This window comes from Rhinatrema bivittatum, chromosome 3 (genome assembly GCF_901001135.1).
Source record: "Rhinatrema bivittatum chromosome 3, aRhiBiv1.1, whole genome shotgun sequence".
Taxonomy (NCBI): Eukaryota; Metazoa; Chordata; class Amphibia; order Gymnophiona; family Rhinatrematidae; genus Rhinatrema; species Rhinatrema bivittatum.
In genome coordinates, this window is record NC_042617.1 from 329,491,254 (window position 1) to 329,518,272 (window position 27,019).

The following is a 27,019-nucleotide window of genomic DNA, read 5'->3' on the forward strand; positions in this document are numbered from 1 at the left end:
CTGTATATCTGGAATAGACTTTTTGAATTGGTACATCATGTTCCCTCTTTGGTCGTCTTCAAATTCAGTTTCAAAACCCACCTTTTTGTGGCTGTTTTTAAATCTTTCCAATTTGAGACAATCCAAGCTCTAGGTAAGTAATAAATTCAGGTATAGTTGGTAGGTCCCTGTTCTAGAGGGCTTGCAGTCTAGGTTTGTACCTGAGGCAGTGGTAGGTGGTGAAGTATACAAACTCAATTCTATTGAATTTCCTTAAATACAGAGAATAAATAAATATACAAAGCCATCCAGTCTCCTCTGCAATTTGCTTTTAATAACTATTTTCTGAGATTTGCTGTAACTGCAGTAACAATCTTATATATTTATATACCTATTTGGTCCCTCCTATATGCGGTCTGTATTTACAGTTTAAACTGCACATTTCTCTTTCCACTGCCTTTTTCTTATAATCATTGGTCCATTTTATTCATATAAAATCAATATCATCCATTTTTTCAAAACTCTTTTTTTTATATAGGTAAGTTATTAATACAGAGCAAAAATTCTCCAACTCCAACTTTTGATAATGGCATATCCCAACATGGTCTGTGTTTCAGAGTATTAGAATCCTGCATCGGGGAATGTTCCTTCATTCAGTGTTTCTTACTTGCATAAGAGAAAAAACTTAGAAAAAAAAGATATGGTCTTTATTGTGGGGGATGTGGTGAACATATCCACACCTGAAACATTCTTTAATGGTGTAGATTCTGAACAACTAAAACAAATATCTGTGACCATGGAGGATGTAATAAATCAGATTGACAAACTAAAGAATAACAAATCACCAGGTCCGGATGGCATCCACCCTTGAGTTCTAAAAGAACTAAAACATGAAATTTCTAACTTCTTACAAGTAATCTGTAACATACCATTTAAAATAGCCATGATTCCTGAAGACTAGAACATGGTCAGAGTGGCACTGATTTTTAAAAAGGGCTCCAGGGGTCATCCAGACTAGTGAGCCTGACGTTATGCTGGGCAAAATGGTAGAAGCCATTCTTAAAAACAAAAGCACTGGCCATATAAATAAACATAGGGAGAGCCAACATGATTTTAGCAAGGGGAAGTCTTGTCTTACCAATCTTTTAGATTTTATGAAGGTATAAATAATCATGTACATAAAGGTGAGCTGACTGATATAGCATACTTGCAGTTTCAGAAGACTTTTGACAAAGTCCCCCATGAAAGAATCCTTAGGAAATTACAAAATCATGGGATAGGCAGCAGCGTTCTATTGTGGATTGGTGGCTAGTTAAAAGGTTGGAAACAGGCTAGGACTAAAGGATCAGTTTTCCAAATGGAGAAGGATTGTTAATGGAGTACCACAGGGACCTGAGCTCTTTAACGTATTCATAAATGATCTGGAAAAGGGAATGACGAGAGAGGTGATCAAATTTAGAGATGACGCAAAATTATTCAAATTTGTTAAACAACATCTATCTGATTAAGAGGAAATGCAGAAGGATTTTGTGAGACTGGGAAACTGAATGCAGATGAAATTTAATGTAAAAAAGGGCAAAGTGATGCATATAGGGAAAAATAATCTGACGTACAGGTGCACAATGCCAGGTTCTGTATTTGGGAGTCCTTGTGAAATCCTCTGCTCAGTGTGCAGTGTCAGTCAAAAAAGCAAATTGAATGTTAGGAATGATCTGAAAAGGAATGGAGGAGAAAACGTAAAATATATTGCCTCTATATCGAGCTATGGTGCAAGTGCATCTTAAGAATTGTGTGCAGTTCTGGTTGCCCCATAGTGGAACCTAGAAAAGGTGCAGAGGAGGGCAGCAAAGCTGATAAAAGGGGATGGAACATTTCTGCTATGATGAGAGGCTGCGCAGGCTCGGGCTCTTCAGCTTGGAAAAGAGACGGCTGAGAGGGGACAGGATAGAAGTTTATAAAATCATGAGTGGAGTGGACTGGAGAAATAAAGGATGGTTTTTTACCCTTTCAAATAATAACAAAACAAGGAGATACTCTGTGAAAGTAATAACTTGCAGATTCAAAATAAATCATAGAAAGTCTTTTTCACTCAGCGCACTCAGTGCCGTTGAAGCAGAGAGCAATGCTGGAGTTGCATCAGAAGTGTATTAACCAGAAAGCCTGATTCTACACTTCTGATGCAACTCCAGCATTGCTCTCTTCTTCAACAGGGGGGGGGGAGAGGAAATTAGACTCAAACAATAACCAACAAGAGCCCTGAGCTTGGCGGTCTGAGTAACTGATAGGTATGGGAAACTGATAACTATGGGAGCTTGCTGGGCAGACTGGATGGGCCATTAGGTCTTTTCTGCCGTCACTTCTATGTTTCTATGTTTGTTTCTAGGGAATCTGTTGCTGGAGGACTTAAGGCAATGAGCGTAGCAGGGTTTAAAAGAGGTTTGGACAAGTTTGTGGAGAAGTCCATAACAATTATTAGCTAGGTAGACTAAAGAAAATTTCTATCCCTGAGAGTGAGTAGTAGGAATTCGATCTACTTTATGGCATCTGCCAGGTACTTGTGACCTGGATTGGCCAGTGTCTGAGACAGGATGCTGGGCTCGGTGGACCTTGGTCTGACCCAGCATGACAATTCTTAAGTTCTTATCTAGATGACAATTAGGTTGAGTAACAGGACTGGAGTATGATAGTCAGTGGAGTCCAGTCTGGGAAAGTGAAATTGGCTGACAAGGGTACCACAGAGATCAGTGCTAGGCCCAGTACTCTTCAGTGTCTTTGTAAGTCACGTTGGGAAATGGTTAGAATGGAAAGTATGCCAGAGGGGATAAATAAAATGAAAGATGATACCTTGAGAAATGACAAGTGTGCTTTCAATTTATAAAATGCAAAATCATGTATTTGGAATGCAGAAATCCTAGGGCCAAATACCTTTTGAAAGTGAAGATCACGCAGGCTCTAAACAGGAAGGAGACTGGGGAGGGGGGAGGCATTATCATCTTGATAATTATGAAACAGCCAGTATGACATAGCATTTGGGAAAGCTAATAGTATTCTTGGTTGTATAAGCATGCCCAGAGAAAATGTGTCGCAGTGTAAAAAGGGACCTAAAATTACTTTCTACAGACCTGTGGTGAGCCTGCTCCTTGAGAAGGGTTTCGTCGTGGAGACCATATCTCCAAAAGGACATTTCCAAGGAAGGCCTACCAAAACAGTGCTTGGTCTGGACTGTAAGCAGTATTTCTAGAGAGACTGGAAGAACTGAAGATGGACTCTTTAGAAGAAAGAAGGGAAAGGGGAGGTATGGGACAAACATTCAGAGATCTAGCAGGCTTTTCTTAGAGCAGGGGCTCATCATACAAAGCTGAAGGAAGGGAAGCTCGAAGGGAAGTACAGTAGCCAAAACAGTGGAAGAAATCAAGCATGCATGGGATAGACACAAAGGGACTTAATGGTGGAGGGAGGGATAGATCTTTACATGCAATAGGTGGGTTCAAAGGGACAGTTGGGACTGGGGATGGACCACGTTGCCCTTTCCTGCTGACATCATCTGTTTATATGGGACAGGATAGAAACATTCAAATATAGGAAAGTGAAAGAGAGAGGCAGACAGCATTGACAAACTTGTCTGTACCATCATTTCCTATGTACAGTTGTGCCCCTGGCAGAATTAGTAAGATGTATAGCACTTTATTTCCCGTATTGCTATGGTTTGTTTAATGATTGTGCTATTCTGTGATGCATAATAGTTTAATTTGAAACACATTCAAAATAACAGACGTGTCTTTTGTCTGATCACTCATGTTTTCTTAAAATGCTACACATCTTACAAATTCTGCCAGGGGTCTGTGAACCTATGAGAGCACCACTGTAGGGTTAGTCAGTCAGAAGGCAGAATCTGCATGCAGTGCAGCTCTGTAGGAGAAGAAACCGAGGTGCATTTCCAAACTACAAAGAGAGAAAAGCCGTGTGTGTCGCAAAACCGACACACAAAATAAGACTTCCCATGAGAGAAGTAGCAGGAAAAGCTATGTAACATCCTCGGGGGGTTGAGAGAGCTCACATTCTGACCATCGTCAGAAGCTTGATTTTGTCTTTATTTCTTTCTTCTACTTAGTAATGCTTTCCTTTTACAACATTATTATTTTGTCATGCCACTACCATTTCTGGGCTTTCGGCATGCGAGGCACGCAACGCTTTTTATTTCTTGCTAGTAAAAGGGAGAGTCATTCTCCGTCAGAGTAGGGCTGTTTGACTCTGTCCTGCAGAGATTTTTTTCATGTGCATGATGTGTTTTGCCTACCTCTGAATCTAGCAAAAGAGAAGCTCGAAAGCACATTTTGCAGAATGCCTTCAAAGCAAGGAATATTCAGACACAAGAGGAAACCGGGGAACAAGTCAAGCAGCGAGACATGATGTTCCTAAACAGGACTGATACATTGGTCAGCACCATTCATATGTTTACCATTCAACATTTTAACCATTCAAAGCAAGGAAGTCCCCGTGGAACTTTTCTGAGTTGAGCTATTTTCTTTGTACTTATATACCCAAGTGCTACGTGGCATTATTAGAATAGAATAGAGAGCAGTATTTATTTTCCCAGGCTTAATTCTTTTTTCTTTTTTTTTCTGATTCAGGAATTTTATTATAGGAACGTAAGTTACTGCCTTGCAGCTGGAGAGTCACTTCTGCTTGTGGTAGCTTAGTCAAGCTGTAGTGAGTTATGTTGGAAAGTACCTAAAAACAATAGCTGATTGGACAGTCTGAAAATAAATTGTATACAGATAATAGAGGCATGGAACAATAGGAAAACGGGATATGACATCATAGTCTTGGAATATGGTGCGCATTAATGAGCGTATAGGAAGTGTCTGAAAATTACTAATACGGGAATAAACTGGGAGCATGCAACTCGGGGAATCCTTAGCAAAACTCCCTGCCACGTGTTCTTATATCTGTTAGAGAAGATGTTGCTGTGCCTTACACAGTTCTAAAATAATTTCTGATGAGGGTTAGCACAAAAATACCTTTCTCTTAGTATCCATTAAAGAATTAAAAAATAACAAACCCTCAAATGCAACATGGTTGTAAAATTTATTTTTGTCACTCATTTCACTGTCAGTGGTATAATATTTTTTTTCTTACTGTGGTATAGATTTGCCTTAGTCATGTTTAGTCCTGGAGAAAACAGGAATCTTTATAGGTTATTGTATCTTTTATTGGACCAATAAAAAGATGTAACACATGAGCTTTCAAGACCATGCAAGTCCCATTATTAGATGAAGAAAAGACATCTGTAAAAGAGACCTATGTGATCTCAGAAGTTTAATGCACTACATTCACTGTTGGGCAAGTATAAGGATTTTTATTATAGCAACATTTGAAATAGCACTTTAAAAAATGTTAATGGCAGTGAATAAAAATGCAGGACTTTGCATTCTGGTTTCATATCAACCTTTGCAGGAAAGTCATCGGAAGACTGAATGGATTTAAAGAAGAGAAATCTTGCCTCACCAAGCTGTTGTTTGTTCTAAAGCACATGGGGCTAGACTAAACATATGGGGATAGATCTAACACGAATACCGTAAAGGAAAGGCGAGACATTCAGATATCTCAAAGGTTTCCATGCACAGAAGGCGAGCCTTTTCCAATAGAAAGGAGGCTCTAGAATGAGATGAGGGTGAAAAGGGACAGACTCAGGAGTAATCTTAGGAAATATTTCTTTACAGAGAACGTGGTGGATGCATGGACCGGCCTTCCAGTGGAGGTGGTGGAGACAAAAACAGTATCTGAATTCAGGACAGCATGGGGTAAATACAAGGGATCTCTAAGGAAGTGATGAGAACTATAATGCTAAATTGGATGGATGGACAGACTGGATGGGCCATACAGTCTTTTTTTGCCATCATGTTTCTCTTTCTATTTTTTGAAGAGGTTAATAAAAATGTGGATAATGGTGAGGCAGTGGATGCAGTGTATTTGGATTTTGACAAAGTAGTCCACAAGAGACACCTGACAAAATTAAAAAGTCACAGGGTAAGAGGCAGTGTCCTATTGTGGATTCCAAAGTGGTTAAAAAATAGGAAGCAGAGAGTAGTACTAAATGGTCAGTTTTCTCATGGAGAAGGGTAAATAGTGGAGTTCCTCAGGAATGTGTACTGGGACGGTAATTTTTAATATATTTATAAATGATCTGGAAAAGGGAAAGACAAGTGAAGTGATCAGATTTGCAGATGATACAAAATTATTTTGAATTGTTAAATCACAAGCAGCTTGTAAAAAATTGCAGGAGGACCTTGTGAGACTGGAAGACTGGATATTTAAATGGCAGATGAAATTTAATGAGGACAAGTACAAAGGGACGCACATAGGGAAAATTAACCCACAATGTAGTTACATGATGTGAGGCTCCATATTAGGAGTTACCACCCAGGAAAAGGACCTGGGCATCATAGTGGACAATACTTTGAAATCCTAGGTTCAGTGTGTGGCAGCGGTCAAAAAAATCAAACAATGTTAGGAAATATTAGAAAACAATGGAGAATAAAACGTAAATGTCATAATGCCCATGTATTTCTCCACGGTGAAGCCACACTTAGAGTACTCTGTGCAATTCTGGTTGCCACATCTTAAAAAAGATATAGTTGCATTGGAAAAAGTACATAGAAGGGCGACCAACACGCTAAATGGGATGAAACGAGGAAAAGCTAAAGAGGTTGGGTCTGTTCAGCTTGGAGAAGAGATGTCTGAAGGAGGATGTGATGGGGATCTATAAAATCATGAGTGGAATATATCGGGTAAATGTAAATTATTTATTCTTTCAAAAAATACATAGTCCGTGAAGTTAGTAAGTGGCACATTCAAAACAAATCAGAGAAAAAATTATTTTTTACTCAATGCACAGTTAAGTTCTAGAATTCATTAACAGAGAATGTGGTGAAGGCAGTTAGTGAAGCTGGGTTGAAAAAAGGTTTGGACAAATTCCTGGAGAAGTCCATAACCTGTTATTAACCAAGTAGACTTGGGAATAGACACTACCTATCACTGCATGAAAGCACCTTGGGATCTTGCCAGGTACTTGTGACCTGGATTGGCCACTGTTGGTAACAGGATACTGGGTTTGATGGACCCTTGGTCTGTCCCAATATGGCAATTCTGTTCATAGCACTACTCTGAGTCCTCTGTAGGATTTTATTTGTTTTTGAGATATGTAAGGTGAGGTGTCACATAATATTGTTAATCCAATGCAAGAAACAGTATTGAATATATGAAGTTATGGAACTGAAAACACTAACCAGCTAAATGTCACTTTTTTACTATATTTTAGCTTGGGATTTTTAGCAATAAAATTTATATTACTGTTATTAAACTGTTTTTCTTTGGTGTCATTCTAAAAAGCTACACTAAAATAACCTTCCTGGAGCACTTTAATTTATCTAATAGAAACAGAAATGTGACTGCAGAAAAAGAACTGGAGATCTATCTAGTCTGCTCAGTTTATAGTCCTTTTCTCTCCTTTGGAGGGTTCCCCTGTGCTTGTCTCCATCGCTTTCAGTGGGAAGCTGTTCCATGCATCCATCACTCTTTCTGTATAGAAATATTTCCTTGCTTTATTCCCGAGTCTACCCCTCATCCCATCACCCCTTGTTCCAGAGCCTCCATTCTGTTGAAATAAGCCCGACTCCTGTGCATTGATACTTTGGAGGTTTTTAAATGTCTCATACCACTCCTTTCCCATCTTTCCTCTAGGGCAGAGGTGGCCACCTCTGGGCCTTATGAGCCTCAGAGAGGCTTGGTTTTCAGGATGTCTGTAGACATGCGCTGTATTTGAATAGTCTATAGACTGTTCCATTAAGAGTCAGGTCTAAAATGGCTCCCCCTCTCAGACAAGACAAATAGACTTCAGTGAATTTGTTATGGTACACATGGTTAAAATCAAGAAGATGTGATCAGGGAGAGGCAGGGTTCATGATTTAAAACTTCCTCAAAAAGATGTGATTTTAGGTTGGACTCAATATGGCTAGAGAAGGAGGCTTGATGTACCAACTTAGGAATATGGGAAGCTAATCAGTTTGGCAGCACAGTAACGGGAGATTTCAATTACTCGCATATTGACTGGGTAAATGTCACATGACAACATGCTAGGGAGGTAAAGTTTCGAGATGAAATAAATGACTGCTTCATGCAGCAGCTGGTCCGGGAGTCAATGAGAGGGGGAGTCATTTTAGATCTGATTCTTAGTGGAACACAGTCTATAGACTGAGTCTAACTTTAGTGCCAGGAAAAATTATAGAAACTTCTAAAGAATAAAATCACAGAGCGTATAGAAAGACATGGTTTCATGGGCACAGCCAGCATGGATTTACCCAGGAGAAGTCTTGCCTCATCAACCTGTGACATTCTTTGCAGGGGTGAATAAACATGTGGATAATGGTGAACCAGTGGATTTTCAGTGGAGTGTCTCAGGGATGTGTACTTGGACTGGTGTTTTTTAATGAATTTATAAATGATCTGGAAAAGGGAATGACGAGTGAGATCACATTTGCAGACACAAAATAATTCCAAGTTGTTAAATTACAAGTGTATTGTGATAAATTGCAAGAGGACCTTGTGGGATGGGTAGATTGGGCATTCAAAAGGCAAATTAAATTTAATGTGGGCAAGTACAGAGTAATGCACATAGGGATAAGTAACCAACACTGTAGTTACACCATGTAGGCTCCATATTAGGAGTTAGGACTGAGGAAAAAGATTTATTTAAATCATCGGCTCAGTGTGCTTCAGCCAGGGGCAGAGTTTCCTGTCTGAGCTTTGGGCATGTCCCGGTGGGCTGGTGAAGACAGTCACATGACTTGTGTTGACAGCAGCGGCTCCCCATGCTTGAGGAGCCACTGCAATCAATGCCCGACCCCGCAGCAGCTGTTCCAGTAGAGCAGGAGCCTCCACCCAGGCTCTCCACTCTTTTTTTTTTGCTTTTACTGCAGTGGCCTCTGCTTCTCAAATTCGGCCTTCCTCCCTGCTGCTGAAGTCGCGTATATATGGCACTGCATTTTTTCCCCCTTTCCCGCAGCATCACCAAGATGCTGTGGGACTGCCCGCCCCCCTCCTTGTAGAGGTGGAAAATGCCTTTCCTCTCACACCAGCCCTGTCTCTCTCTGCCACAGGAGGCAGCCAGCAGACCTCTAGCTGCTGCCTCACCATGGCTGAAGCTTGTGGCCACAGCAAAAAATAACTCACCTGTCCTGCTTTGGGCCTCTTCACCCAGCCCACCTCTTCCCACAGCAGCTCGTAGCCCTTCCTTAATTCTCCTGCCCACCAACGTAAGTACAGATTTTTTAATATATATATTTAGAGGCGGCATGGGAGAAGCGAGAGAATGGGGAGGGTAAGAGGGAGCATGTGTGTGTCACGGGTGAGAGGGAGCGTGTGTGTGTGTGTCATCAGATGCAAGGGAGCATTCATGTGTGTGTGTGTCAGCATATGTATCTGAGGGAGTAGAAACTTTGGGCACTCCCCTACCCTCACTAATCCAGAAGAATCTCAGGGTGACTGGAAAGTATAGAAAGCAGGGGATTTTTTTTAAATTATTGGGTGTTATCTGATGTCTGCTGTTTAAATTATTTTATTGATTTTTGGGAAACATTTTAAAAATTTTATGAGTTTAATTATTGGATGTTCAACTTTTTTTGAAACATATATTCTTTTTATTAGTGTGGCTTTACCATTGCTGATATATATTTCTTGATTTCATTGTTTGATGATTTACAAAGAATGGTAATGTCTCTTTTTATCTATTGTTGCACTGCATACAGAGTCTGGCATGTTGCAGTTTCCAATTCAGTTTTTGTCTGCAGGTTTCTGTTTATACTTTATGGTCTTTGTATTTTGTATTTGGTGAGATATGTGTTCTGCATGTGTGGCAGAGGTGAGATATTCTGTGTAAGGATCTATAGCAGTTTAGCTTGTTCTGTTTTCCAAATTCGAGGTATATTGGTGTTTTAGTGCCTGGTGTAATATTTGTAGTGTTGCCTTTTCATAAGTGGGGTTGTCACTGTTTGAATGCTGGCTGTTAGTGCTATTTTGGTATTGGAAGTTTAATATTTATTTGTAATTGTTTACCTAAGGCTTGCTAAGAGCTGAGCCTACATCCAACATGTTACAATAGGCTTAATGCAATATGGGATGTAAGTGTCGTCGTCTTTTATCTTTTTTTATTTTTTTGCAGCGTTTTCTGGTTGGCACCACAGGAATGCATGTAAATATAATGTACATGCTGTAAGTGATATTTTTACCTCAGAAGACTGTCCTTTTTAATGTAATATGTGTTACAAATGCATAATTTTTAATTAGTGTGGGGAGGGAGGAGCTAGGAAGGGTACAAGGCTGTGAAGTTCACTTATGGCACCTAAAACCCATGCACCAGCCCTGACTGCACATGGGAATGTGGGGTTCTTAGAGCTTTGCTGCTTTGGTCCTGTGGCTCTCTCTCCAGTCTCAGGCCAGGCTTTCATTTTTCTTTTTCTTTCTAAGAGCTTCAGGAACAGTGTGGATCATGCCTGGTCTCCCTTACCCTCCCCTAGAGCAGTGTTCCCAACCAGCGAGCCTTCAGACCTGATTAGGAGTGCCATGGAAAATGTATCAGTAGCTGATATTCAGATCCAGACCAGCAACTGGGCTCTATCTGCCCCTCCCAGCAGCAGTTACCACCAGCGGTGGCTCTGGAGCCTGTTAGTGTTCCATTCTAGAACATGTGGTCATGTGGGCCTCTTCCTAGTTACAGCATGAGCCCTGGAGTGTGGTAATGAATGGGCAGCATTGAGGGCACGGATAGCCAGCTCCCTATTTGTGCAGCATCTTGTCTTATCCCTAGGCTGAGTGAGACAGGAAGAATGTGTGTATGGAGAATGGGATGTGACTTATTCTTAGAGTCCTTCATTTTCAGTTTGTATTTTATTTTTCTTAGGAATTTATCTGTATTCATTATAACAAATAAAAATGGGAGAAAATCAATGGGAAAAACAGTGATTTTTTTCCCCACTGATTTTTCTCCCATTTTTGCTCCTCATAATAGCATTTCCCATTAAAAATAAAATAAAATCTGAAAACGGAAGTCCCTAACACTGTGGATTCCTAAAGATTAGAGGATGGAAATGAAGAAAAGAGTGCATGGCGGTAACTTGCTGGTGCGGCGGTTACTACTCTTAACCAATAAGCCTTCATACTGTTGATGCAACTCCATTATTCTCTCTGCTTCAGCAGCAAGAAGTGACGGGGAATTGGACTCAAACAGCAACCAACAAGGCTCCTGGCTTGATGGTCTAGGAAGCTGATAAGTATAGGGGTGAATTGTGTGGCACGGCAGATACTACGATAAGCTTGCTGGGCAGGCTGGATGGGTCATTTGGTTCTTTTCTGCCATCACATCTGTGTTTCTATGTTTCTATTCTGAGTGTTGGGAACAGCACAACCAAGGAGATCTGAGAGGCCAAATGTAGCAGTGAAGGTAGCTAACCGAGCCAGCTGCCTACATCACACCACCTTCTTTGTTCTGCATTTATATATAGAAACCCCTGGCCCATTGTGATAAGTTTATGTATTTCTCTGCCCCCTCATTCTCTTTGTTTTAAAATGAGGAAGAGATACTGGTGGGACTTTCAGTGGCTTCTGTAGCTCTTTTTTTGTCCATACGAGTTCTCCCCATGGAGTTGGGTGTGCCATAACATTTTTGTTAATATAGGTGTGCCTTGGGCTTGAAGAAGTTGAGGAAACACTGCCCTAGAGTGTAGTTAGGCAGTGCAGGGCCCGGGGAACCTAAAAGCTGAAGTCTCTGTAGCTCATAGTCACTGGGAATGCGCTGGAGTGGTGGTGGGGGCAAGCTACAGTCACAGAAAGGGATGGGGAGAGCCAAGAGGAAATGCAGCACCTGCTGGGCTCTCCTCTGAAAAGGGCGGCTGACTATGGAATCAGTGAGTCTCCTGGAGCGAGAGTACCGAAAGAAGGGGGGGGGCAGGCAGCCATACACTGAGGACGAGTGTGTGGGGGCGGGGTCTTTGTGTCAGAGAGAGACACATCGACATATACCCTCTCTGACACGAAATGGATGTCTGAGAGACTGTGGTGGTCACATCACTTGGCAACTGGTTGAAAAGCAGATTGGTTGTCAAGATACTTTAATACCAGACCTGGAATACTTATCTATGTCTAGAAAGAGAGAGAGATCGTAGATTCCTGGTATGAGAGATGTAACCAAACTTGGGTGCGGAGGGCAACTGATTGCAAGGATGGAAAGTGACTGCAGCCCTTCTTGATCACCATGGGTCTATGGTGTATTCTACTATTTAATTATTTAGGGAAAATATGAAATTTATGCTGCAGATTTTTTAGCTCCGTTTTTCCAGGTTCCAGTTCACATGATGTACCTCTGAAGAGTCAGTTTGACATGTTTTTGGAAACTGTTGAAATACATGCTGCAAGGAGAATGCCCAAGGGCATCAGACAGACATGGGCTGGTTTTGAAAAAAATCCCCTGGTCTGCTATTTTCCTTCTTATCCACTCCTGGCTGCAGCAGTCAAGAAAGCAAATAGAATGTTAAGAATTATTAGGAACGGAATGGGGAATGTCATAATATCTCTGTATCGCTCCATGGTGGGCTGCACCTGGAGTACTGTGTACAGTTCTGGTCGCCACATCTCAAAAAAGATATAGTTGAACTGGAAGAAGTACAAAGAAAGCTGACCAAAATAATAAATGGATGGAACGGCTCCCCTATGAGGAAGGGCTAAAGAGGTTAGGGCTATTCAGCTTGCAGAAGAGACTGAGAAAGTTCTATAAAATAATGAGTGGAATAGAATGGGTAATTGTGAATTGGTTATTTACTCTTTCAAAAAATATAAAAACTGGGGGACCCTCCATAAAGTTAATAAGTAGCACATTTAAAACAAACAGAAAATTCTTTTTCACTCAATGCACAATGCAACTCTAGAATTCATTGCTGGAGGATGTGATTAGGGTAGCTAGCACAGCTGGGAGGAGCAGCCTAGTGGTTAGAGCAGTGGGCTATGAACCAGGAGACCAGTGTGTTCGAGTCCTGCTGTTGCTCCTTGTGACCTTGGGCAAGTCACTTTACCCTCCATTACCTCAGGTACAAACTTACGGGTTGATACAGTAAGGACGCGTTAGAAAGAGTGCGGCAGTGCAGGGCGCACCCTCGTTTGCCTCACGCACAGTTCTGATCACATACCGCTCGATACTCTATTTAAATGGCATGCAAATGCAAGTCGCGTCTGCGAAGTGTTAGGCGAAGCGTTAGGCCCGCGCAACCCATTTTACTGTATAGGCGCTTAATACAGCGCCTATACAGTATCCTGGGTGCGCTGGTACCTGTCATTTCAAATGACATTTGAAATGACAGGCACCAGGAAGTGGAAGAAAACCTAAAAACCGAAAATCCCCTCCTCCCGAAGCGGCTCGACATGTGCCAACTTACCTTTTCTTGCTTTTCAGCCCCTTCCCTTCTCTGCCGCCCTCCGGAGGGGGCAGCCGGTGGCGAAAACGGCTCGCAGCGATCCCCCCCACGCCAATTCATTGAGGACATTTTCCATAGGCACAGAATGGGAGAGCGTCCTGTTTGGCTAAGGCTGCTAGTTTTTAATTATTCCACTGGTCCCAGTCTTAGTTTTACATACCCCGAGAAACCTAGGCACGCTCAAGCTAAGGTGATCAGACAGTTCCTGCTTTGCTCGGAGATATTCAAATCAAAAGTCACGACGCGAGTGGAGCGAAGCGAAGCGTACTTTCATTGGCCTGAGCGCCCATCAATTTGGGCGCTCCAGCCAATGAAAGCACATAGACGGGCTCGCGTGACGTCACAGCGTGCGTCACGCCCGTCTATGTGCTTTCATTGGCTGGAGCGCCCAGATTGACGGGCGCTCCAGGCAGTGAAAGCACATAGACGGGCGTGCTTTCATTGGCCTGGACAAAATGGTCAGACAGATGATGAAATGCTAAGAGAAATCAGAGAAGCAAACCAATTTGGCAGTGCAATAATAATGGGAGATTTCAATTACCCAGTCACTGGTGCAGGCAAAAGGATAAAGTTCTATTCAGTAATATAAGATGTTTTTATTGTAAAGATTCACAATTCATTCAATGCGGCAACTCCATTCAAAGTAGCAGTAAGGCATTTAAAGTCCCCCGACACGGTCCCGTGTTTCGCGGTGGCTGCATCGGGAGGGACCAAATAATATTCCAAATCTTATAGAAGAACTTCAGGAGCGCATTGTCAAGTTAAGTGTAAAACATTGATAAAACAAGCGAAGAGAGAATTTGAAATGAAGTTGGCCATAGAGGCAAAAACTCATAATAAAAGCTTTTTTAATTATATCCAAAGCAAGAAACCTGTGAGGGAGTCTGTTGGACCATTAGATGACCGAGGGGTTAAAGGGGCTCTTAGGGAAGATACTGCCATTGCAGAAAGACTAAATGAATTCTTTGCTTCCGTGTTTACTAATGAGGATGTTGGGGAGATACCAGTTCCGGAGTTGGTTTTCAGGGGTGGTGAGTCAGACGAACTGAATGAAATCACTATCAACCTGGAAGATGTAGTAGGCCAGATTGACAAACTAAAGAGTAGCAAGTCACCTGGACCAGATGGTATGCATCCTAGGGTACTAAAGGAACTCAAAAATGAAATTTCTGACCTATTAGTTAAAATTTGTAACCTATCATTAAAATCATCCATTGTACCTGAAGACTGGAGGGTGGCCAATGTAACCCCAATATTTAAAAAAGGCTCCAGGGGTGATCCGGGTAACTATAGACCAGTGAGCCTAACTTCAGTGCTGGGAAAAATAGTGGAAACTATCATCAAGATCAAAATTGTAGAGATATAGAAAGACATGATTTAATGGAACACAGTCAACATGGATTTACCCAAGGGAAGTCTTGCCTAACAAACCTGCTTCATTTTTTTGAAGGGGTTAATAAACATGTGGATAAAGGTGAACCGGTAGATGTAGTGTATTTGGATTTTCAGAAGGCGTTTGACAAAGTCCCTCATGAGAGGCTTCTATGAAAACTAAAAAGTTATGGGATAGGAGGCGATGTCCTTTCGTGGATTACAAACTGGTTAAAAGACAGGAAACAGAGAGTAGGACTAAATGGTCAATTTTCTCAGTGGAAAAGGGTAAACAGTGGAGTGCCTCAGGGATCTGTACTTGGACCGGTGCTTTTCAATATATATATCAATGATCTGGAAAGGAATACGACGAGTGACGTTATCAAATTTGCGGATGATACAAAATTATTCAGAGTAGTTAAATCACAAGGAGACTGTGATACATTACAGGAGGACCTTGCAAGACTGGAAGATTGGGCATCCAAATGGCAGATGAAATTTAATGTGGACAAGTGCAAGGTGTTGCACATAGGGAAAAATAAACCTTGCTGTAGTTACACGATGTTAGGTTCCATATTAGGAGCTACCACCCAAGAAAGAGATCTAGGCGTCATGGTAGATAATACATTGAAATCGTCGGCTCAGTGTGCTGCAGCAGTCAAAAAAGCAAATAGAATGTTAGGAATTATTAGGAAGGGAATGGTTAATAAAACGGAAAATGTCATAATACCTCTATATCGCTCCATGGTGAGACCACACCTTGAATACTGTGTACAATTCTGGTCGCCGTATCTCAAAAAAGATATAGTTGCAATGGAGAAGGTACAGAGAAGGGCAACCAAAATGATAAAGGGGATGGAACAGCTCCCCTATGAGGAAAGGCTGAAGAGGTTAGGGCTTTTCAGCTTGGAGAAGAGACGGCTGAGGGGGGATATAATAGAGGTCTTTAAGATCATGAGAGGTCTTGAACGAGTAGATGTGACTCTGTTATTTACACTTTCGAATAATAGAAGGACTAGGGGGCATTCCATGAAGTTAGCAAGTAGCACATTTAAGACTAATCGGAGAAAATTCTTTTTCACTCAACGCACAATAAAGCTCTGGAATTTGTTGCCAGAGGATGTGGTTAGTGCAGTTAGTGTAGCTGGGTTCAAAAAAGGTTTGGATAAGTTCTTGGAAGAAAAGTCCATTAACTGCTATTAATCAAGTTTAATCAAGTTTACTTAGGGAATAGCCACTGCTATTAATTGCATCAGTAGCATGGGATCTTCTAGGTGTTTGGGTAATTGCCAGGTTCTTGTGGCCTGGTTTGGCCTCTGTTGGAAACAGGATGCTGGGCTTGATGGACCCTTGGCCTGACCCAGCATGGCAATTTCTTATGTTCTTATGTTCTGAATGGAAATCATAAAAGGGCGATAAAGGAGAAGAGGCCCAAGGTTAACATGGTTGGGCACTAGACAGGGGAGTGGGCAAGAAATGAACTTCATCATCTCTGCTATTATTACTATTTATCATTTTCTAAGTGCTACTAGGCATATGCAGTAGGGATGTGAATCGTTTTTTGACGATTTAAAATATTGTCCGATATATTTTAAATCGTCAAAAATCGTTAGAGGCGATATTTAATAGGAATTCCCCCGATTTATCGTCAAAAATCGTAAATCGGGGGAAGGGGGAGGGCGGGAAAACCGGCACACTAAAACATCCCTAAAACCCACCCCGACCCTTTAAAATAAATCCCCCACCCTCCCGAACCCCCCCAAAATTCTTAAATTACCTGGGGTCCAGTGGGGGGGGGGGGTCCCGTTGTGATCTTCCACTCTCGGGCTACGGGTGCGTTGATAGAAAATGGCGCCGGCACTACCTTTGCCCTGTCATATGACAGGGCAAAGGTAGCACCGGCGCCATTTTGGTTCCTATCCCCCGACGTCACGAGCGTAGGAGATCGTTCCCGGACCCCCGCTGGACCCCCAGGGACTATTGGCCAGCTTGGGGGGGGCCTCCTGACCCCCACAAGACTTGCCAAAATTCCAGCGGGGGTCCGGGAACGACCTCCTGCACTCGAATCGTGTTGCCGTACGGCCGGCGCCATTTTGCAATATGGCCGGCGCCATTTTGCAATATGGCGCCGGCTGTACGGCAACACGATTCTAGTGCAGGAGGTCGTTCCCGGACCCCCGTCGGACTTTTGGCAAGTCTTGTGGGGGTCAGGAGGCCCCCCCAAGCTGGCCAAAAGTCAGTGGGGGTCCAGGAGCGATCTCCTACGCTCGTGACGTTGGGGGATAGGAACCAAAATGGCGCCGGCGCTACCTTTGCCCTGTCATATGACAGGGCAAAGGTAGTGCCGGCGCCATTTTCTGTCAACGCACCGTAGCCCGAGAGTGGAAGATCACAACGGGACCCCCCACTGGACCCCAAGTAATGTAAGACATTTGGGGGGAGTTCGGGAGGGTGGGGGATTTATTTTAAAGGGTCGGGGTGGGTTTTAGGGATGTTTTAGTGTGCCGGTTTTCCCGCCCTCCCCGATTTACGATTTACACGATATTTACAAAAACAAAACCGCGACGATTCGATTCCCTCCCCCCCCCCCCCCAGCCAAAATCGATCGTTAAGACTATCGATCACACGATACACATCTCTAATATGCACTGTACAGAGACACACGTGGAACAGTCTCTCCTCGATGGAGGTTACAGTTTAGTCAAGAGAAACATAAAAAAAAAGAGGCTGAGAAATGTATTTACTGTAGAGGATTTAAAAGCAGTTTCAAAAAGGTGAATTTTTAAACTGGGTTTGAATGTGGTCATAAAGTGAGCATGACACACCAACTTAGGATATCTGTTCATAACACACATCTCTCCTCAGCCTTTCTCTGGCATTCTCAACTTCTCTTCATCTCATCTCCCTGATCCTAGCACACTCCCCCCTCTCTTTCCTTCCCCTCCCTGAACCCAGCAAATTCACCCCTTCCCTCCATTGCCCTAGCACTATTCCTCTCATTTCTTTTCCCTGACCCCAGCACACCTTCCCCACCCCCATTCCCAGCCTAAACCCAATAATCTTATCTTATCTCCTCTCTTACCTCAGCACTCTACTTCCCTTCCCTAACCCCAGCACACTTTCACCAGTCCGCACCTCAGTAACAGTCTTTTCCTCCGTCTCTCCTCTGAGGCTCCCTTAGTTACTCCTCCAACTCCTAAAGGCCACACAGCAGCTTTCTTAAATCCACGGAGGCCACATTTCCTGCCACCGCATTGCTGAGGGGGATAGCTGGGAGACCTCAGGCAGTGATCCAGTGCTTGGCTGGCCTAAAATTTGTTAGTTTTGTTTCTTAATAGGCTGACATTGCAGCAGCAATGAGAGGAGGAAGAGGAGAAAACTGCGTGCCTAATCTGCTCTTCTGGGCTGAGTGACCTTGAGAGACTGAGATGGGTACTGCTGTTTTCTATCTATTATCGGCCGTGCAGGGCTGCAGCACTATTAAAAAAAAAAAAAAAAAAAAAAAAAGAACCTTTTTCTGGACTCCATCCCTCTCTGCTGAGGAAGAAAGTTGCTAGTACTAGGTACCAGCTAAAGAAAAGCCTTTGGGGGAGGTAAGGAGGATCTGCAGTATGAAGGCAGTTGTAGGTGAGTACGAGAAGCTATTACTATTTTTAGTTGCATTTTTATCAGCCACTAGCATAACGACTGATCTAGGAATTAAACCAAGGACCTTCTGCATGAAACTGCACACCACTTGACCCCAAGCCACCAGACTGGCCCAAGAAATATTGTTTTTTTTTTATTGTGCTGCAGAATAGACCACAGAAAGCATGTTTTATCTATTATTTTCTGTTTTATCATGTCAAAGTAACTGTATGGCAGTTAGAAGATGGGCCTACTCAATGACTCCTAATCATCTTTCTTCCTATCCAGATATGACTATTCAGAAAATACCCTGTGGCAGGAAGATTAAACCGTTCTCTTTGCATTGGAGACGACTGAACTATTGACTTTCAAAAACATATGAAATATGCTGTATCATGCCAGTCTGAAAAAGAATGATTGAAATTTTTTCCCGAAATGAGTCTCTCTCTTGAGCACTGTGTCTCGAAATGAGTTAATTTTATGCATACAGTGACAGGAATGAACATGCCAAGACATGTTGAATATGATCTCAGTTTCTCAAATTTACTGCTAACAAGCCAGATGCAGGAACCAATCTTGGTATCAGAAGATAATGTACCACCACCTACAGTGGGTCAGAGGCCTTATCAATCTCTGGAACAAATCATGATTTTGGTGAAAAATTTCTTTACTGCCCTTTCCAAGCAGCCACTCTCGCTTCAGCCTGTTCTTCAGAACCTAGCAACAGCAGTTCCACCCTGCAGAGTCCCAGTCTTGTCCATTGAGCTGAACACATCCTCAGAGCAAGTTATTCAGGCTGCTTCTTAATTTTGCTCCATTGTTGCAGAGTCTAGTAGGTTGGAGGTAATGGACTGCTTGGCACCAGCTCAGCTTCCATCAGAGAATCCTCCTAATTCATCCTTATCTTCGTTATACTTCTGGGTGAGTGATCCTATGCCTTTGGGGTCTGACGAGGATTCTTCAGGCATATACCTTTTGACCCAGTACTGGGTCGGAAGGTATACCTTGCTTCCAGAAGACCTCTCATAAAGCTGGCTCGAACTATGGAACCCTTCCACTATCAATCAAGGCAGGGAAAACGTTCTAGTGATTGGAGGAGGAAGGGATAACCTTATCCCTTCCCCAGCTGATCTAGTATGGGCTGTATACAGCTGTGTTGGTAGAGCAACTGCCAGAATCAGGAGATTTGACGGAGTAGAAAACTTTGAAGACTGACTTGTCTTGTTTCAATGGATGGTATTCTGATCACGTTGAGGAAACTGAAGTAATGCGTCAATACTGTGTTGATGGAAGAGCCAATTGCATCGTTGCTATGCTGTGCAATCCCATTTTGTGACCTGCGTGCATGAATCCAGGCACGTTTAGTAGTCAAAAAGCCAATGCTTCAGAATGTATTGAAATGCAGTGCTTCATCTTTGGTCCACTGTGCATCAAGTGCGCCGATAAGGCATTAAGCTACCAGATGATGTCAAATGCATCATGCTCTGAACACTTCAATACAACATGCTTCGAGACTGTCGATGCATCATTTGTGAAGTGTCAATGGATCCTTCGTCAAGTATCTTGATACAGATTGTGCCATGTATGCTGATGGAGCCAGTGATGGTTGCGTCAGTCTTGCTGATGCACCACACTTTGAGTGCTAGTGCTTTTTTCATGCCCACACCAATTGCTGGATGTACTTTTTCTTTGATGCAGGGTGGCTGCCTGAACTTAACCATGTGGTTATGGCCTTTGCTGCTTTTCCCAATGAGGCAGACGATGCTGCACTATGGGAGGAGGATCTGCTGCAAATCCTTAGCAATTTATGCAGCTCCTCAATGCAAAACGCCCTGGATTGTTGTGAATGTAGGGACATCTGTCTACGGGAAATACAATTTTGTTGGTCCTGCTCTGGGCCTAAGCAGATATAGCACAGTTCATGGTCATTGGTAATGGACATTAACTTTCCTCATATATACCGCTTAAATCCTCTCATCTTTGACTCTTTCTTCTGCAACATTTTGAGAAGGCAAAGCCTCTTAAAGAGTGAAATCAGCTATAGGTGTGGTCCTTCCCTCTTACTACTTTTTTTTTTTAAGTTAGCACTGTAAAAATGTTCCTAAACTGCTTATCAAATTTGTTGCCAAGATAAAATTAGATTTTATGAAATATTCTTTTTTTATATAATTTTTTATTTTATGAATTTTGAATATGCATTACAGGGAATAACAATCTTGTCATATGTAATATTATGAAAACATATATAAAGGTAATAAATACATACAGTTACCTTTTTTTTATAGTAATTGAATAATAATATTATCTCATATGTGTCTTTTACCAAAATAGAAGATAAATCTAAGTGATAACCACAATATAGAGCGATTTATATTTAATATCAGAAATCATTTATAAGAAAAAAACTGAACAATTTACTCCTACTTTACTATCTATCCAGAGTTTTACTCTACAAGGAGACCCTTAAGATGGTCAGGATCAGTAAAAAGATATTTTTTTCCTTTATAATCTATGGCACACCTGCAGGGGGTATTTAAGTAAGAAGGAACCTCCTTTATCTATTACTTCTTTCCTCAGGGCTAGAAATTTTTTTCTCTGGAGTTGAGAACTCTGTATCACATCCGGAAATATCCAGATTCTCTACCCATAAAATTCTTTTAATCTATTTCGAAAAAAGAATTTCATTACATTATCCTTGTCTGAGATGAAAGCAAATTGGATCAATAAAGTCCTTCTGTCTCTAACTTGGCGTTCTTCTTGTGATTTCTGTAATATATCTGAGATATTTATCGAAGATTCTAATATCTTGTTTTCTGACTTTTCTTTTTATTTTTCCTCTAGTAGCACTACCATCTGCTTTAAAACTTTTTTTCCTTGGGCCAAAATAAAAGGCTCTGACAATTACCGGATGGCACTGTTCTCAAATTTTTAAAATTTGAGTTATATAGATTTTAAATAACTCCAAAGGACTTATCTGGCTTATTACAGGAAAATTAGTAACTCTTAAATTTAAAGCTCTTATTGAATTTTCTAGATTTTCAAATCTTTTCTGATACTCTATTTCTGTTTTTAACTGCTGGCTCTGAATTTTTTCTACTTGTGTTATACGATTTTCCATCCCTCACATTTCTTTTTGTTGATATTCTAACTTTCCAGAATTTTCCTTTATGGAGTTATTAGTTACCAGAACAGCCTCAGTTAAACTTGTTATTGCGGAGTCCAATTTTGCTATGTACTTCCACAAGGATTCTAGTGTTACGTTTGCTGGTTTTCGAATAGCCACTTTTAACAGTGGTAGGTTTTGAAACTAGCACTGAATCTTGCTATTTAGGTGTTCTAGATTTATCAGGCTTCGGAGTACTTTCATTATCAGGCATCAGAGGAGTATCTCCTATTGCTCCCAAGACAGATGTATCATTAGAGTCTTGACTTTTATCATCTGAAATTATTTTCCCTTTGTTTAATTGGAGAACTTCCATTAATTTTTGTTCTTCCTCAAATGTCTCAGTGCCACTAAGGGGTTCTTGTATTTTTCCTGGATTTTATAAGGGAATTATCCCTTCATTACCCGGAAGGGGAGATGTTGCCGGTGCCCCAGGACGTAAAGATGTTTCTAAGACCAGGTGGGATGAGTTCCGCTCTGAACTGTCCCCCACAGCAGTCAATTCTACTGGGGATTGTATAGGAGTAACTAGCCACTCTGACACTGTTCTTTGTCCCGTTTGAACTAACACAGTCCCTATGGAAGGCTTTACTTTTACCTTCCTTTTGGTATGTGGCATATTTTGAAGGTAAATATAATAGCAAGTAATATACGAGAAAAAAGCGGCTTACTTGTGCAATATCACAAAGGTTACACTTATAGATTTTATGAAATATTCTGAGGAGAGACAGAATACTCATCCATGCAAGTATTCAGACCAAAAATGTCTGAGCATCTCACGGAGGCAATGCCCACATGGGAACTCCCGCATATGCTCAATAGAGCCCAAAGTTCTACTATCTTGGTAAGGAGAGTCCATTCGGTGCTGCTGAATTATGTCATCCATATGTAATGGTTAATTCATCCTGCTATCTATGAAAAACATCGTTTATGATAAGCAAACTTGCTTTACCTGATGGGCATGGAGGAGTTTTCTTGTTCTTACATCCAGTTTTTCAAGATCTATGATTCTGTATGATAGTGCAGGGATTGCTATTAAAGCACTTTTCAATATCAACTTCATTCTCCTGCAGTTCTCTTTGAGCTCTTCTCTCAGTGATTTCTGCAAATTGTTTCACCTTTCTCTGCTCTTAGATAGTTTATATACACTTTTCTGCTGAAGTTTTTATAATTGCAATTTTCAGTCAGAGAATGTTTCAGATTTGCTTATTTTCTTTGAAGGTAGTTTGCTTTTGCACATTTATTTGATTCAAATATCATCTGAGGAGTTGTGCAAAATGACCATCACTAGAGCTGTAGTGTAATCTACCAATAGTAGGTGAGATGTTAATTGTTGGGCATTAGTAGCTCTAGAATAAAGGCTAATTCCATAATCCAAGGAGTTAATAAAAGGACTCAGTGGATTTAGTGCCAGATAAACTAAGAGCAGTGAAAGGGAATCTTCCTGAAATATTCCTCACCAGATCTTGATAATAGGAATGATGCATTATCCATCTTCATAAATCAGATGGTGTGCCACATTTTCATGCCACTCAATCAGGTTCACTTTGTACATTTCAAGGTTTTCTAAAGCTTTCTTATAATCAATCCATACTAGTCATAATGGCTTTATTATACACTATTTTGGGAGGCCTAAGTTTGGTCAAGTAGGTGGTTTATGAATATTTTTAAATAAATAAATTTGGCATCAAATGGTCTTTGGTTGCACATGCTCCACTTTTGTTACCCTTCTGTTCTGTCGCCAAGATGTGAAGAGTCGATGTGATCATATATTCTATCTGTGCCTATTTCAATGAATGACTTGTAAATTGTAGGTAGGCAAGTTATTGGTTTATCATTTTGAGGGCTTATAGAGAAACTTCCATATTTATGAAAAACATATATAAAGTAAGAAGAGGAGGGTACACCAATCAGAGTTATTGCCTGACTAAATCAGTGTTCGAGTATGTAAAGCCTGACAGATTGGCAATTGAAAATGGCTAATCTATTTTGTCTACTAAAAACAAAGCATACTGTTTTTATTGTTGCCTGTTTTATGATATGGAAAAGGTGGGAATGTTGACACTTCAGTAATTAGAAAAATACTGACTATATTTTCAGTCTTACAATGTGTGAGCAGAGTGCAGTTCAGTTAGCAGCTACCATGTTTGAAAGAAAGTTAGTGGTAGAATTAATACCTAAGAGGAAAATCAGTTTTTGGAAACTCATGTTTTTTGAAAGTATGTTCTCAGCTTTTTGCTGAGTGTGGTCTGCCATTCCATGACTCAGACAAAACTGTTAAATCAAAGCATAATGGCAGTTACTTTGGCATTCTAGAGCTAATTGGTAGGTTAGAGCTTTCTCTGAGGACAAGCAGGATGCCAGTCCTCACCCATGGATGACATCGGATGGAGCCCAGCAATGAAAATGTATGTCAAAGTTTCTAGAACTTTGACTGTGCCTCAGTGAGCATGTTCATGCATGCAATATACTACACATCCATGCTGGGTCCCCTCAGTCTCTTCTTTTCTGCAGAGCCTTGTGTTTCGCAGTCAGTTTCTAACTTTTTAACTTCAATTGAAGTGCTTTTTTTCGCGATTCTCGTTTCCTCGCACAATCGATGCAAGGTCCACCTGGTTCTCCCGTTAGCATTCTAAATAGTTTTTTCAATGTTTTTGAGTATGTTTATTTTTGTTGTCAATCCCCTGGGGTAGTGGTGCATTCAGAGCCCATCAGCCATCGATGGCCACCACCTTTGATTTCGATCTCGCATCCCTCTTGTTTCGTAATGATATGTCCACATTGGGTTTTAAGTGGTGCCCCAGGTGTGCGAGGATTATGTCTATCATTGGGTCCCATGATAAATGTGTCTACTGTCTTGGGGCATCATATGACTTCTGGGGGTGCAGCAAGTACACCAAGATGACACCGTAAGGACAAGATCCGGCCCAACAAGATAAGAGTGCCTCTTCAGGCCAGAGAAGACCGATCCATCAGCATCAAGGGACCTCAGAGCCGCAGCAATAGACACTGAGTCATTGACGTCAGCGGGACTGCCGGTTTCATCAAGGTTGTCGGCTGCCAGGGACAATGAAGGCAGGCCATCATCTGACTCTTCCAGGTCAAGGAGGTCGGGTTTATCACCCTCAGCACCGGGGAAGGCCCAATTCAAGCATCGATGGAAGCCAAAGAAGCATCGGTCCCCATCAATGCACAGTGCCGGGCATGAGGATGCACCAGCTTCTGCTGAGATGCCCCTGAAGTGACCTGTGGTGAGGAGAGCCAATATGCTATTGCTGCCGGGGTGCACCATGGTCACAACCAGTCTCGATGCTTGCACCGATCCTCATCTCGGTTCCGAAGAGGATCTGGTTATGCCTCCTGGGCCCCAGCCTGTCCTGATATCAGCGATTTTTGAGGAGGAACTGGAGATGCGTGTGCTGTAGACCATAGAGAAGGTGATATGTAGGATTGGTGTCAGAGCACTGATAACACCTATACCATCATTCCTTGAGCTGCTGCTGGAATCCCTGAATGCACTTATCGGCGTGTTACCAACCCAGTCCCTGGTATCTTTTCCCGGTGTGGCATTGATGCCCTGCGTGGCACCGGTGCCGCCACCAGCTGATCTGATGCTCAACCCCAGTTCCTCAAAGGAGGAAGCTTTTTCAGTGCCAGGGAATTCACCAGGGCCTGGGCCAAAACGGCCAGTTAAACTGGTGCTTTCTTCGCAGGCCGAGCACCTAGGGGCCCCTTCATGAGTCAATGACAGCGGAGACTAGGGCACCTATTATTCCTGAGGGAGAGATTCCAACAATGTTTCTGATGACACTTTGGATGGTCTCCCCTCAGAACCACCTCTTCCAGAAGATCGAAGGAAATGTCCACTGGAAGACCTCTCTTTCACAGGATTTGTCCGGGTCATGGCAGAGGCCATCTCATTTCAGTTGCAGACTGAAGAAGATACCAGGCATATAATGCTAGATATCCTTCAGTGTGTGGAGCCTCCCAAGGATATCATGGCAGTCTGAGTGCACAAGATTCTTGTGGAGTTACTGATGAGGATGTGGGAACACCCCATCATGGTGCCTTCCATTAACAGGAAGGTGGATGCAGTTTTATCTCATCCAAAAGGCTCTTTGAGTCAACAAGTGTTAACTGCCCCACCAATCGGTGGTAATCGAATCTGCTCTCAAAAAGGCCACATGCTTTCAGGCCCACTCTACGGCACCCACAGGGAAAGATCAGAGAGCGATGGATGCTTTTGAGAGGAAGGTGTTCCAAGGTGCTATGCTCATTGCCCGCATAGCAGCCTACCAGCTCTACATGACCATGCGCAACATCCTGTAGGAGGTTGCCGAACATAAGCATATAAGACATCCTATCCCGGCAATGGACCTTCAAACTGATGACCATTGTAGCTAGAGTTTAACAGAGCCAGCAGGCATCAGTGTGACACATGTTGAGGCTATCCCAATCTCCAGGCCTTGTTGCTCATAGCCTGGATGTTGAGAGGTTAATTCTGCAACCATTTGATCTCTTGAAAGATGTGTCTCTGGTTCTGGTGTTTTCCAGAAAGCCTTCCTCTAGAAATCCTTTGGACTGAAGGTTTTCCGTATGGTGTGAGCAGCAAAAACTGCTTGACTACCTTCTATACCTTTCAGAAGACCAACTCCATTAGGGTTCTTCTGTGTGCAATTGGCACATATCACTATGGTGTAGTTGGTAAGACCATTTCTGTAAGCCTATATGTTTTCATGCGTGGCCAACTTCAGTTGAAGCCTCCCCTAAGGATTCCCTTTGTGTCTTGGGACCTCAGTTTGGTGTTGGCTCAGCTGATGAAAGCGCCTTTTAAGCCAATGTGCTCCTGTGACTTGATGTACCTTATCTGGAAGGTAATATTTTTGGTGGCAGTCATTTCAGCATGCAAGGTCAGTGAGCTCTAGGCCTTAGTGATTTATCCATGTTACACTACGTTTTTTCACGGCCGGGTGGTCCTATGTATGCATTCCTGTCTAAGGTGGTGTTGTACTTCCATATTAACCAGTCCATCGTTCTGCCAACATTTTTTCCCAGGCCCCATTTTGCATCCAGGTGAACAAATCCGGCACAGTTTGGACTGCAAAAGAGCCTTAGCCTTCTATCTACAGTGGACAGAAACCGTAGACAGTCCACCGAGCTGTAGAACCCAACTCTGTTCCCACCCAGGGCCCATTCTTTATTTTCAGGCTGCCCCCCCCCCCCTCGCTTGTTTCCAACAAAACCAGTTGTTGTGCTGATTGGCACTTATTTTGGAGTTTTGTTGGTTCCCTTTTATGTTGGGAAGCAACCTGAGGTTAGGGATTCACCCATGTGTGAGGACTGCCATCTTGCTTGTCCT

General features: G+C 42.2%; 1 protein-coding gene across 4 annotated transcripts in view; it reads left to right on the plus strand.

Annotated features, from left to right (window-relative positions):
• ATG5 (autophagy related 5) overlaps positions 1 to 27,019 on the plus strand; it is a 305,920-nt gene that overhangs the window by 156,443 nt on the left and 122,458 nt on the right. The window contains exon 7 of one of the 4 annotated variants that reach the window (XM_029595335.1): positions 4,289 to 5,163. The exons of the other annotated variants lie outside the window; for them this stretch is intronic. Within the exon in view, the coding sequence (XP_029451195.1) occupies positions 4,289 to 4,408 (120 nt within the window). The 3' untranslated portion in view covers positions 4,409 to 5,163. Of the gene's footprint in view, positions 1 to 4,288; positions 5,164 to 27,019 lie in introns of those variants that run through there. 4 annotated transcript variants of the gene reach the window in all.